The sequence below is a fragment of the Schistocerca gregaria genome, chromosome 1, assembly GCF_023897955.1.
Source record: "Schistocerca gregaria isolate iqSchGreg1 chromosome 1, iqSchGreg1.2, whole genome shotgun sequence".
Classification (NCBI taxonomy): Eukaryota; Metazoa; Arthropoda; class Insecta; order Orthoptera; family Acrididae; genus Schistocerca; species Schistocerca gregaria.
In genome coordinates, this window is record NC_064920.1 from 401,569,711 (window position 1) to 401,585,002 (window position 15,292).

General features: G+C 40.1%; 1 protein-coding gene across 1 annotated transcript in view; it reads right to left on the reverse strand.

Moving 5' to 3' along the window:
- The window catches only part of LOC126349211 (kelch-like protein 18), a 140,849-nt gene that overhangs the window by 12,436 nt on the left and 113,121 nt on the right, over window positions 1-15,292 (reverse strand). The window contains exon 9 of the mRNA XM_050002411.1: window positions 1,795-1,964. Within this exon, the coding sequence (XP_049858368.1) occupies window positions 1,795-1,964 (170 nt within the window). The remainder of the gene's footprint in view (window positions 1-1,794; window positions 1,965-15,292) is intronic.

Genomic DNA, 15,292 nt, shown 5'->3' on the forward strand with positions numbered 1-15,292 from the left:
CAGGCATAGAGAGAAAGGAAATGGACAGGGAAATGTTGGAAGAAGGAGATGGGGCAGAAGAAGAAGGAGGAGGTCAGAGAGAATGGATGGGTGGTAGGGGGAGGGGGGGGGGGAGGAGGAGGAGATAAGACAAAAGGGGCAAGGAGGATATGTGCAATACAGGTGAAGTGTTCATATGCTGGCAAAGACACACTAAAAGGCTAGTTTTATACATAACAATGGATATATGTGTGAGTGTGGGTACATTCCATCCCTACTCCTAAACCACTTGATCATTTTCAATTAAACTTGGTACATGTAATGCTTATTATCTGAAAAGAAGCACTGTGAGGGTAATAACCACCTAGCTCCCATGGGGGTGGGGGATAGGTGTGAGAAGGGTTGGTAATGCATGTCATCTAGGCTGCCCTACACAACTTGGGAGGCTACCCTGAACAACTCTGGTGTTATGCAGGTAAAATCAGAATGTATTCTAGTGGGTATAATGGTGGACAAGGATGGATGAGCATAGAGAAGGGTTAGGAGAGGGACAGTGAATGATGGAGGATGAGATGGACAGAGTACGGGTAGAGGAGGAGGCGATGGAAGACAGAGGGCAGAAGGTGGACAGAGAGAAGAGAGGAGGAGATGGACAGAGCGGGAGGGGAAAGGAAACATGGACAGAAAGAGGGAGTGAACACAAAGAAAGAGGATGAGATAGGGGATGAACAGAGAATGGGGATGGGGAGAACATGGACAGGGAGGAGGAAGGATAGGATGGACAGAGAGGAGGGAGGACAAGACAGATGGGGAGAGGTTAGATGAAGAGATGTACAGGGAGAGGTGGTGGGAGAGAGAAGGGAGAGATGGTCAGAGAAAGGATGGGGAGAGGCCACACGAGGAAATGGGCAGGGAGAGGTGGTGGGATTGTGAGAGAGAGAGCGGGGAGAGGAGGTGGTCAGAGAGCGGGGGGAGGAGATGGGAAGAGGGAGAAGGGGGAGGAGATAGAGGGAAATGGGAGGAGAAAACAGAGAGTGAGAGTGAGAGAGTGAGAGAGTGAGAGAGAGAGAGAGAGAGAGAGAGAGAGAGAGAGAGAGAGAGAGAGAGAGAGAGACAGAGAGAGTGAGAGAGTGAAAGAGAGAGAGAGAGAGGGTAGACTGTGAAAGGGGGGGGGGGGGGGGGGGAGAGATGAGGAGGTGTAGGAGGCTGGTAGAGGGCAGGTGAAAAAGGAAGAGTGTGTAAGGAGGCAGGTGGAAGAGGGACAGAGAATGTTCAAATGGCTCTGAGCACTATGGAACTTAACAGCTGTGGTCATCAGTCCCCTAGAACTTAGAACTACTTAAACCTAACTAACCTAAGGACATCACACACATCGATGCCTGAGGCAGGATTCGAACATGCGATCGTAGCAGTCGCACGGTTCCGGACTGCGCGCCTTGAACTGCGAAACCACCACGGCCGGCGACAGAGAATGTTGAATCAGATGGAAGAGGGGAGAGATAAATAGGAGGAGGAACTTAGATTAGGGGAGAGATCAGACATATGATAGTGCAGTTTGTAAAGGTGAGAAAAACTGCAGGTAAAAAGCTAGTAAATAAATAAATATGAAGTGAAACAGTGAAAGAGACTGATAAGCAAAGGTAAAACAGTGACTTACAATAGCAGCCAAAACAACTGCTTTTTCAATAGTGAATAGTGACTATTCATTTCACTTCTAAACACTACATATATTTCTATACTACCTTGTATTAAATATATTGCAGCCATTTAAAACTATGTATGATATAATTAAAGAAATATGTTTAGGTCACTTACTGATTCAAAATGGGATCATACATTTCCACTGACTGCAGAAATGTTGAGCCATCATAGCCACCGCACACATAAAGCTTTCCATTTAGTGTTGCTACTCCAAGCCGGCAACGCCTTGTAAGCATTGGTAAAACAGAAGTCCACTGGCCAGTTCGTGGATCGTACCTCTCCACCTGTGTTCATATGTAAATGCTCAATAGCAGCCAGATGGCAACAATAGTTACTGTTCATGTATGGGGTCACTGAAGTAATAAAAGAATTACCATTTTAAACACCTGAAACTGAGAATTACTTCACTCTCCAGATGTGTCATGTTAAAACAATTCAGACTTCACAGGCTCACATCATGCGCAGATCAATTTTTCATTGTGATCAATGAATGACATGACACTGCCCAATCAGAAGTGACAGTTTCAAGGAAGAGGAATAAGGATACCTGGAAACTAGAGAACAAAACAAAAGTACATGTGGGAGTCATTATGGGGAAATGGTTTGATATGCAAAAAGTGAAAATATTTTTATAGGATGTAGAGCTGCCACATTTAACTGTATTACAGCTGGTCAGCAGATCTGTTATTCAGTGAGTAAGTTGGACTTCCCACATAGTATGCCCTCTCTGGTTATCACTGCAATTAACTTAGAAAGGGATGATTTAGAGAGTGGCTGAAGCAAATGGAACAGGTGGTCATTTGACCAGAGGAGAGTTGGCCAATTAATGCAAAGAGTGCTTAAATATGTATCATTGAATAAAACTAGAAATATTCATGTTCATCTGAGAGAAATGTGTGAACAGACTTTACACTGTTTGTTGTGGTGTACTCTATGTTCTACTTAAAGAAGCTCTTTCTCTGAGTATACTACAGCACTTATTATGACAAAATATGTTCATATAAAAGCAAGAGGTGTGGCTCACAAGTCAACGTGGTAAGATCTACACTTCAAAATTGAAGGTCTAGGGTTTGAATCCAAGACAGTCCAGGGAATTTTTAACACTTATTTCTTCTTTCATCTTTGGCTACGAATAGCTAATATGAAAACGGCAAAATTTCACTGTGGTATGAAATGCATGATAAACTGTTGCAAAGTCAGAAGAAGGCACAAGTATCTCAGAGGCAACAGGACTGTACATAATAAAGCACTGTCCTGTTCAAATCAACCTTCAGCAAAAGAACAGCTTTACCTTTAGTTGTGTAGCAGTTGCTTTTAAAAGGATCCCCTCACACCCCACCCAAAGGAAATAACAATTATTGCACCACAAGTTCAGTAAAATGTTCTCCCATTATATAATAGGTCAGGGTCAAAATTTTCCCCCTTGTTACACAGAAAAGGGTGTATCTGCTGCAGTCACCACAGACACCTACTGCAGCGGCAACACAGCAGACAGACCAGCGATGTGGGTTGCCGACTCCGGTGCGAAGTCTGGCAAATGCAAGAATGTTTACAAAAAAGGTACCACAGTTGACAATGAACATGCAGGTGCAGTCAACATCCTTCAGAGGGCAGCAACCAGCAGCAGAGGAAGGGGGCGTGACAATCAAAAAACTATTTCCTGGTGATCATGTGTATGCAAGTAGTCCCAGAAATATCTTACCACCCAGGGCTAGATAAGCCATTGCCCAGCCGTTCAACAGGCAGGTCTTGACTCACCGAGTATGGAGAAGATCGGCTGGTCCAGCAGTGTACCACCTTGACCATCCTCTCTTCCACAACAATTGTGCTACATTGCTTCCGGCATGGTTGCTATCTACCAGCTGCTAGCAGCCGACTTCGACGTGGAACATTTGTACAGGTACAGAGTCGAAGGGCACTCTGATTGTAGGAATCAGTAATTATTTGCTTGCTCTACAGGAGGGATCCTTATTTTTTGTTTGTTTTGAAGAGTGTGTTACTGTTGGTGGTTTATAGTAGTTTCCATAATAACTAAGTTGGCAAAACCAGTTCGTTGTTGCTCTGAAGATTTAGCAGTATTCATCACTCATAATTTATTTTTCCTGCTTCCCTTGTAAAAGATAACAATATTCCTGTTAATTTAAATTCAATGGCTATCTTTCACACCTTTTCATACCCTTCTAACAGTTTCAGCAGTCTCCCATAAAATAAAATCTAATTATATCTTGCTAAATATACACTAAGATGACAAAAGTCACGGGATACCTCCTAATATTGTGTTGGACTTTGTTCACCCAGCGTAGTGCAGCAACTCAACATGGCACGACTCACCAAGTTGTTGGAGGTCCTCTGCAAAAATACTGAGCCATGCTTCCTCTATAGACGTCAATAATTGCAAAAGTGTTGGCAGTGCAGGATTTTGTTCGCGGACTGCTCTTAAAATTACATACCATAAATGTTTGATGGGGTTCATTTCAGGCAATCTAGGTATCCAAATCATTTGCTCGAACTGTTCAGAATATTCTTCAAACTAATAGCGAACAACTGTGGACCGCTAACATGGTGCATTTCCATGAGTGGCTGAAAATGGTCTCCAAGTAGCCAAACATAACCATTTTCAGTCAATAATTGGTTCAGTTGGATCAGAGATCTCAGTCCATTCCATGTGAACACAGCCCACACCATTATGGAGCCACACCAGGTTACACAGTGCATTGTTGATAACTTGGGTTCATGGCTTTGAAGAGTCTGTGCCATACTTTAACCCTACTACCACCTCGTACCAACTGAAATTGGGACTCTTCTGACCAGGCCAAGTTTTAGAGTCTTAGAGTCATTATGTTTCAAACGATATTGTCACGAGCTCTGGAGTGGCACTGCACGCAATGTCTTGCTGTTAGCAAAGGCACTCATGTTGGTTATCTGCTGCCATAGCCCATTATTGCAGAATTTTGCCACACTGTCCTAACAGATACATTCGTTGTTAGTGCCACATTGATTTCTGAAGTTATTTCACAAAGTGTTGCTTATCTGTTGGCACTGATAACTCTACACAAATGCTGCTGCTCTCAGTTGTTAAGTGAAGGCTGTCAGCCACTGTGTCATCTGTGGTGAGAAGCAATGCCTAAAATTTGGTATTCTTGGCACACTCTTGACACTATGCATATCAGAATATTGAATTCCTTAACAATTTCCAAATGGAATAGCCCATGCACCTATCTCCAACTGCCATTCTGCACTCAAAGTCTGTTAATTTCCATCATGCGACCATAATCAAAATGGAATCACAAAGTATAGGAGGAACAAGACTTCTGGTCAGGTGACTACAGGGTTATAAACACAAAAACAAATACGGGTAATGCAGGAGTAGGTTTAATAATGAATAGGAAAATAGGAATGCGGGTAAGCTACTACAAACAGTATAGTGAACGCATTATTGTGGCCAAGATAGATACGAAGCCCACACGTACTACAGTAGTAAAAGTTTATATGCCAACTAGCACTGCAGATGATGAAGAAATTGAAGAAATGTATGATGAAATAAAAGAAATTATTCAGATAGTGAAGGGAGATGAAAATTTAATAGTCATGGGTGACTGGAATTTGAGTGTACGAAAAGCGAGAGAAGGAAACGTAGTAGGTGGATATGGATTGGGGCTAAGAAATGAAAGAGGAAGCCGCCTGGTAGAATTTTGCACAGAGCACAACTTAGTCATAGCTAACACTTGGTTTAAGAATCATCAAAGAAGGTTGTATACATGGAAGAACCCTGGAGATACTAAAAGGTATCAGATAGATTATATAATGGTAAGACAGAGATTTAGGAACCAGGTTTTAAATTGTAAGACATTTCCAGGGGCAGATGTGGACTCTGGCCACAATCTATTGGTTATGACCTGTAGATTAAAACTGAAGAAACTGCAAAAAGATGCTAATTTAAGGAGATGGGACCTGGATAAACTGAAAGAATCAGAGGCTGTACAGAGTTTTAGGGAGAGCATAAGGGAACAATTGTCAGGAATGGGGGAAAGAAATACAGTAGAAGAAGAATGGGTAGCTTTGAGGGATGAAGTAGTGAAGGCAGCAGAGGATCAAGTAGGTAAAAAGCCGAGGGCTAGTAGAAATCCTTGGGTAACAGAAGAAATATTGAATTTAATTGATGAAAGGAGAAAATATAAAAATGCAGTAAATGAAGCTGGCAAAAAGGAATACAAACGTCTGAAAAATGAGATTGACAGGAAGTGCAAAATGGCTAAGCACGGATGACTAGAGGACAAATGTAAGGATGTAGAGGCACATCTCACTAGGGTTAAGATAGATACTGCCTACAGGAAAATTAAAGAGACCTTTGGAGATAAGAGAACCACTTGTATGAACATCAAGAGCTAAGATGGAAACCCAGTTCTAAGCAAAAAGGGAAAGCAGAAAGGTGGAAGGAGTATATAGAGGGTCTATACAAGGGCAATGTACTTGAGGACAATATTATGGAAATGGAAGAGGATGTAGATGAAGATGAAATGGGAGATACGATACTGCATGAAGAGTTTGACAGAGCACTGAAAGACCTGAGTCGAAACAAGGCCCCAGGAGTAGACAACATTCCATTGGAACTACTGACGGGCTTGGGAGAGCCAGTCCTCACAAAACTCTACCATCTGGTGAGCAAGATGTATGAAACAGGCAAAATACCCTCAGACTTCAAGAAGAATATAATTCCAATCCCAAAGAAAGCAGGTGTTGACAGATGGGAAAATTACTGAACAATCAGTTTAATAAGCCATAGCTGCAAAATACTAACACGAATTCTTTACAGACGAATGGAAAAACTAGTAGAAGCCGACCTCGGGGAAGATCAGTTTGGATTCCGTAGAAATACTGGAACACGTGAGGCAATACTGACCTTACAACTTATCTTAGAAGAAAGATTAAGGAAAGGCAAACCTACATTTCTAGCATTTGTAGACTTAGAGAAAGCTTTTGACAATGTTGACTGGAACACTCTCTTTCAAATTCTAAAGGTGGCAGGGGTAAAATACAGGGGGCGAAAGGCTATTTACAATTTGTACAGAAACCAGATGGCAGTTATAAGAGTCGAGGTGCATGAAAGGGAAGCAGTGGTTGGGAAGGGAGTAAGACAGGGTTGTAGCGTCTCCCCTATGTTATTCAATCTGTATATTGAGCAAGCAGTAAAGGAAACAAAAGAAAAATTCGGAGTAGGTATTAAAATTCATGGAGAAGAAATAAAAACTTTGAGGTTCGCTGATGACATTGTAATTCTGTCAGAGATAGCAAGGGACTTGGAAGCTGAATGGAATGGACAGCATCTTGAGAGGAGTATATAAGATGAACATCAACAAAAGCAAAATGAGGATAATGGAATGTAGTCGAATTAAATCGGGTGATGCTGAGGGAATTAGATTAGGAAATGAGACACTTAAAGTAGTAAAGGAGTTTTGCTATATGGGGAGCAAAATAACTGATGATGGTCGAAGTAGAGAGGATATAAAATGTAGACTGGCAATGGCAAGGAAAGCGTTTCTGAAGAAGAGAAATTTGTTAACCGAGTATAGATTTAAGTGTCAGGAAGTCTTTTCTGAAAGCATATGTATGGAATGTAGCCATGTATGGAAGTGAAACATGGACGATAAATAGTTTTGACAAGAAGAGAATAGAAGCTTTCGAAATGTGGTGCTACAGAAGAATGCTGAAGATTAGATGGGTAGATCGCATAATCAATGAGGAAGTATTGAACAGGATTGGGTAGATGGGTAGATCGCATAATCAATGAGGAAGTATTGAACAGGATTGGGGAGAAGAGAAGTTTGTGGCACAACTTGACCAGAAGGAGGGATTGGTTGGTAGGACATGTTCTGAGGCATTAAGGGATCACCAATTTAGTATTGGAGGGGAGCGTGGAGGATAAAAATCATAGAGGGAGACCAAGAAATGAATACACTAAGCAGATTCAGAAGGATGTAGGTTGCAGTAGGTACTGGGAGATGAAGAAGCTTGCACAGGATAGAGTAGCATGGAGAGCTGAATTCAAACCAGTCTCGGGACTGAAGACCACAACAACAACAACAGCTGACAGCTCCACCAATGCACTGCCCTTTTATACCTTCTGTACACAATATTACCACCATCTGTATATGTACGTATTGCTATACCACGATTTTTGTCATATCAGACGAATGGAATATTCCAGAATTTGAAACACGAACATCTGCTAGCATGAGTTTCTTAGAAGTAGATACCTTAGGGGTTGCGAAGCAACTCAAATCGCTTGATACGGGCAAGTCTTCAGGTCCAGATTGTATACCGATTAGGTTCCTTTCAGATTACGCTGATACTATAGCTCCCTACTTAGCACTCATATACAACCGCTCGCTCACCGATAGATCTGTACCTACAGATTGGAAAATTGCGCAGGTCGCACCAGTGTTCAAGAAGGGTAGTAGGAGTAATCCATTTAACTACACACCTATATCATTGACGTCAGTTTGCAGTAGGGTTTTGGAGCATATACTGTATTCAAACATTATGAATCACCTCGAAGGGAACGATCTATTGACATGTAATCAGCATGGCTTCAGAAAACATCGCTCTTGTGCAACGCAGCTAGCTCTTTATTCGCACGAAGTAATGGCCGCTATCGACAGGGGATCTCAATTTGATTCCGTATTTCTAGATTTCCAGAAAGCTTTTGACACCGTTCCTCACAAGCGACTTCTAATCAAGCTGCGGAGCTATGGGGTATCGTCTCAGTTGTGCGACTGGATTCGTGATTTCCTGTCAGGAAGGTCGCAGTTTGTAGTAATAGACGGCAAATCATCGAGTAAAACTGAAGTGATATCAGGTGTTCCCCAGGGAAGCGTCCTGGGACCTCTGCTGTTCCTGATCTATATAAATGACCTGGGTGACAATCTGAGCAGTTCTCTTAGATTGATCGCAGATGATGCTGTAATTTTCCCGTCTAGTAAGGTCATCTGAAGACCAGTATCAGTTGCAAAGCGATTTAGAAAAGATTGCTGTATGGTGTGTCAGGTGGCAGTTGACGCTAAATAACGAAAAGTGTGAGATGATCCACATGAGTTCCAAAAGAAATCCGTTGGAATTCGATTACTCGATAAATAGTACAATTCTCAAGGCTGTCAATTCAACTAAGTACCTGGGTGTTAAAATTACGAACAACTTCAGTTGGAAGGACCACATAGATAATATTGTCGGGAAGGCGAGCCAAAGGTTGCGTTTGATTGGCAGGACACTTAGAAGATGCAACAAGTCCACTAAAGAGACAGCTTACACTACACTCGTTCGTCCTCTGTTAGAATATTGCTGCGCGGTGTGGGATCCTTACCAGGTGGGATTGACGGAGGACATTGAAAGGGTGCAAAAAAGGGCAGCTCATTTTGTATTATCACGTTATAGGGGAGAGAGTGTGGCAGATATGATACACGAGTTGGGATGGAAGTCATTACAGCATAGACGTTTTTCGTCGCGGCGAGACCTTTTTACGAAATTTCAGTCACCAACTTTCTCTTCTGAATGCGAAAATATTTTGTTGAGCCCAACCTACATAGGTAGGAATGATCATCAAAATAAAATAAGAGAAATCAGAGCTCAAACAGAAAGGTTTAGGTGTTCGTTTTTCCCGCTCGCTGTTCGGGAGTGGAATAGTAGAGAGATAGTATGATTGTGGTTCGCTGAACCCTCTGCCAAGCACTTAAATGTGAATTGCAGAGTAGTCATGTAGATGTAGATGAGTCTAAAGCCAATTTCATACATTCTTCACTATTAAAAATTTATATTCTTTATTTATGTGCTGTCACAAGATAGCAGATATTAAACAATTTTCTTCTTCTCTGAATTTCTTATCCTTCTGACGCACACAAACAATATAACTACTGACCATTTTTGTATCTAAATGTATCACAAACTTCTAATGGAAACAGTAGGCTGACCAACCTACCTACTTGAACTTTCCAGTCTAGATACAGTAAGATGGAGTCGTCAAGTGAAAAGCGCCAAAACCTACACTGTCAAAAAATTTATTCTGTTACTGGCACTTAAGTAAATGAAGAATACTGGACTGTATAACACAAAAATCCTACAAAGATATAAAAATGTCATAGTGCCAGTACACATAAAACGAGTTTACTGTGCAGCAATAAACTTGTTTACAAGTACTGCCTTAAGAACACAGAGAACAGTTCAATTAAAAGTTTTGCTACAAACAAGAAGACCACTACTGCCAACTGGTGATAACTGCCATATTTGATTTTTAATGTTGTCTAAATACAATGCTGCCGACTAATTAACCCACCACAAAATATACACACTATGTTAACCATCACATAGTGTTAAATTATTAAATAACTACCAAGCAAACCCAAAAATAAAATAGTTACATCCAACTAAACAACCTGTTACTAGAAAATATGTTGGTTGAGGAATTCCAAACTGGCCAACTCAGTTTTTCATAAATGAGCCAGATCAACCAGAGAAATCAGCTTACATTAAACTCAAATCCAGCCAGCAAGTACATTATCAATTATTAATCTGAGACACAACAATGAAATTTATGTTCAAATACAATATCATGATGATACAGCAACAATGGTTACCACAGTTAATAAATCCATCATGGGGGATTGGAGAGTTTTTATGTTGCTAAAAGAAGATGAGACTCCTACTAAGACAATGAATGGACATCATTTAGTTCCAATACAACAGATACAGAGAAATTATGGGATAAGTTTAAACTGATTATAAACCACACTTCGGATAGGTACTTGCAAAGTAAGGGGACTAAGGATGGGAAAAACCCACCATGGTTTAATAACAAGATTCATAAAACCCAGAGGGAGCAGAGATTGTTGCACTCTTGGTTACAAAAAGAAAAAAAAAGTGGACATGTTGACAGACAAAACATATTAGAGATTCAGGCATCTATAGAACAATGGGTGTGTGAAGCATATAACAACTTCCACCACATCTTAGTGAAAGACCTCGTCAACAGCCTGAGAAAAGTCTGGTTCTATGTAAAATCACTGAGTGCGTCAAAAGCTTCTATTCAGTCACTCATCAATGAGACTACTACAGCAAAAGAAGAAAACAAGAGGAAAATTGAAAGAAGAGAGCAAGAGGAAAATTAGAGTTTTAAATTTCACATTTAAAAAAACCATACACACAGGAGAATCATAAGGACATACAAGTGTTTGATAGCCACACAGATTCCTGTATGAGGACACAGTAGCAGGCATTCATGGCTTTGAGAAGGAACTGAAAAGATTAGAAAAAAATAGGATGCCAGGTCTGGATGGAATCCCAGTTTGGTTTTACAGAGATTACTTGTCAGCACTGGTCCTGTACTTAGCTTGGATTTACTGCCAATCACTTGCCCAGCCCATGGTCCCAAGCAACTAGAAAAAAGCACAGGTGACTTCTGTATATAAAGAGGCTTAAAAGAATGGCCCCTCAACATTACAGACCAATACACTCAACATCAGGCTGCTGCCAACCCTTGTCCATATTCTAATTTTGAATATAATACATTTCCTTGAAACAGAAAGCTTTTGTCTGGAAATCAGCAAGGATTTAGAAAATATTGCTCGTGTGAACTCAGTTAATCATTTATTGCATATAGATGAAGGGCAACGTGTACATTTGGTATTCCTAAATTTCCAGAAAGCATTTGGTAGTGGCAGACTGCAAATTGTTAAATGTAGGTCTAAGCATAGAGAAGAAGTTCCCAGATATGTCAGTGGCTTGAAGACTTCATAAATAATGAGCCCAGTAAGTTGTCGTCCTGGACCGCGAGAGATCATCAGAGGCAAGGGTATCATCAGGGGCATTCTAGGGAAGCTTGAAGGGACTGATTTTTTTCTCTGTATACATAAACAATCTGATGGATGAGGCGAGTGGCAATCTGTGACTCTCTGTTGATGATATAGTGTGTGGGAAATTGTTGTCACTGTGTGATAGTAGGAGGGTGCAGGATGACATAGACAGAATATCTATTTGGTGTATGACTGGCAGTTTGTTTTAAATGCAGAAAAATGTAAGTTAATTTGGATAATTGGGAAAAACAGCCCATAAAGTTCGAATTCGTTATTTGTGGTGTGTTGTTTGACACAGTCACGTTGATTAAATATCTAGGTGTGATGTTGCAAAGCAATATGAAATGGAATGAGTGTGTAAAGTCAGTCACAAGGAAGGCGAATGGTCAACTTCTGTATATTGGGAGAATTTTAGGAAAATGAAGCTCATCTATGAAGGAGACTACATACACAACACTGGTATGACCCCATTCTTGAGTACTGCTGAAGTATTTGGGTTCCCCCCAGGTTGGATTAAAGGAAGACATGTAAACAGTTCAAGAGGCATGTTGTTAGATTTGTTAAATGTAGGTTCGCCCAGCACATGACTAGTGCAATACTGAGAAGATTTACAGAACCAGTATTTGTGGCTGCCATCAGTGTACATTTCACATAAGGACCACAATGACAATATAAGAGAAATTAAGGCTCATATGGCAGCTTATAGCCGGTCATTTTTCTCTCCCTCCATTTGTGAGTGGAACAGGAAAGGGAATGACTAGTTAATGGTACAAGATAGGCTAATCTGTCAATACACCGTATGGTGGCTTGGGGAGTATGTATGTAGATGAAAATGAAGAAATAAAAATTTGGGGTGATGGCTACATAGCCAAGAAGAGATCTGTTTAAGAGTGTCTTCAACAGGAGCATTTATCACCTGATGCCATTATGCTGAAAGGGGTTAGCACACTGGACTCGCATTCGGGAGGACGACGGTTCAATCCCGTCTCCGGCCATCCTGATTTAGGTTTTCCGTGATTTCCCTAAATCGTTTCAGGCAAATGCTGGGATGGTTCCTTTGAAAGGGCACAGCCGATTTCCTTCCCAATCCTTCCCTAACCCAAGCTTGCGCTCCATCTCTAATGACCTCGTTGTCGACGGGACGTTAAACACTAACCACCACCACTATGCTGAAAGGCTATGATCAACACAATAAGAATTTTAGTTTCACAGCAATTAGACAAGTTTGAAGAACTTTTATAAAACAGCACTGGTTCTAATATTCCTGTTGATTGCCACCTGGCTACATTTCACAATTTTAGTGTTGTGAGTGTTAGTCCTAATGCTTGAACACTGCTCAAATTTATTTTGTTGATACTGGGATGTTACAAAATAATAGTAATAACTAAGAAATTTCTGAGTAGCTTTAACTAACAGATTTTTTCTACTTGATACAACAGATATATCTCGGCACGGAAGTTTGAGGCTTCTCATGCACATATGAGGTGTGTTCAAAAAGTGATGGGAATTCTGTAATTTTGAATGTGGTATTAGTGGGAATCATACATTTTTTATCAAATAATGGAAAATACAGGATGGAATAATAAATATATTATGAAACAGAGAACTTGAGTTGCAAACTGGCAGAACAAAAAGACTGCTAAACAAGTAAGCTTTTGGCCAATTGTATTGATAAAGATGTCTGAAAAGTATCTGTACAGTATAAGACACAATGAATATTTAGTCAATTGTCAGATGTCAAAAAGGCTGCATATGTTTTGGCAATATCAGTGATTATTTATTTGGTTTAAAAATAGATCAGAGAATCTGCATTATTTTCTCTATAAGAATGGAATAAAGTGCAGCAAAGTATTATAAAACTTGAATATTGCTTTTAACAATATAAGGAAAAGGTTGGTGGCCCCTCACAATAAAGATGACACACTGTGTTGCAGACAATCAAAATGAAAAAACGGTTACACATGTAGCTTTTCGTCAAAGCCTTCTCCAGAAAAGGAAACACACACACACACACACACACACACACACACACACACACATTCATTCACTCAAGCGAGCACATGCATACACGACCACTGGACACGTCTCTGAGGTGTGCTTGCTTCTGTGAATGAATGAATGTGTGTGCTGTGAATGAATGAATGAATGTGTGTGTGTGTGTGTGTGTGTGTGTGTGTGTGTGTGTGTGTGTGTGTGTGTGTGTGTGTGTGGCCATGCACGTGTTTTGTGCTTCCTCTTCTGAAAGAAGTCTTTGGCTGAGAGCTAAACATGTAACTGGTTTTTCGTTGCTTGTCAGAAACTCAACGTATCACCTTTATGATTAGTAGCAATCTATCTTTTTCTTATATTGTTGATACTTGAATCAGGAGTTTGCATTCTTAAATATTGCTTTTAGAGAGTCTACTGTGAGTAATGAATTTCAACAGTTCTTAAAAATCACAGATGTATAACAGAAAGTAAAAAGTCGTCAAACAAATTGAGATTGGTATCTGGGTACAAGGTAATCATGTTTTTCCCAACATGATACGACCACAAGTTAAATCAGAACATATGTTTTTGAGAGATCTTTATTTTGCGCTCACCCAGAAAAAAGCAAAAATTGATGACCATGGTGATTTAAATAAAAAGCTATGAAATATAGTGAAAATTGTCAGAATCTAAAGCTGCATAAGCACCAAGCTCGAAACATGTTTCTGGTTATTTTATGTGGACACCATTTGGAAAGATCTTTCGAAATATGTTCTGATACATGGAAACATCTATTCACAGCAGTGTCAGTACAGATCAAAGGAAACAATGTTTCAGCCCAGCTACCGCATATCACCACTGCATGGCGCAAGTGTATGTTTATATGACACACTGTGACATCTATTGTATAGAGTTGTTGGGTGTTTTGTGTTCCCCTGTTGTATTAAGTTTTTCTGTGGGGGTTCGGGGGGGAATGCAGTGGAAAAGGCAGCAGACTGTCGAGTTGTTATTTTGTACCAGGCTGAGGGCTGCTTGTGGAATATATGAAGCAAGCAGAACAAGAATAATAATAAAACACAAAATGCTCTGCAGAAAACTACTGCTACATTTGGAAGAACACTGACAAAGACGTAGAAAAGAAAATAGAGCAATTTGTCGTAGCATGCTTCAAAATGTGAAGTAAATACTCAAGGCTCTGGAATAAACCTGCCACTGCAAAAAAACTACAACTAATAGCAAGTCTGGTTGTAACTGATTTCCTGAAATTTCATTTTTTTTTAAAGGAAATGGTGATACCATATTTGCTAGAAATTCAAAATTGTTAGATGATATCTGAGTGAAATTACAGAAACTAGAGCTGTCTCCCATATTCAATTCCCATATGTAGCAAGTTTCTCTAGAGTTTGTTTTTGCTCATCAAAGATAATGACTAAGCAAACCAACAAATCGATTTCATATAACTAATCTGTTGTTATCAACCATTACCAACTGCTATATAAACTCTCCATCAAAATAATGCAGTAGTTTCAATAAATTCTTTGAAAAATGTAACCTTATTCTGTACAACTACAAAACTCTGAGAGATACTTATGGTCTTCAGGCCACAAGTCACAATAAATAAATAAAAAATGAAAGAACAATGACAACATCTTTCATTTTGTTTGTGTGAACCTTCAAGTATTAATAATGCAGCACATATTACAGTTTCCTCATCTCTAGACATGATGTGGTCGACAATCTGAAAACAATTCAACAAACAGCGTTGCAGATGATGCAAATACACTGAGAAATGTTTGCTGTCCATG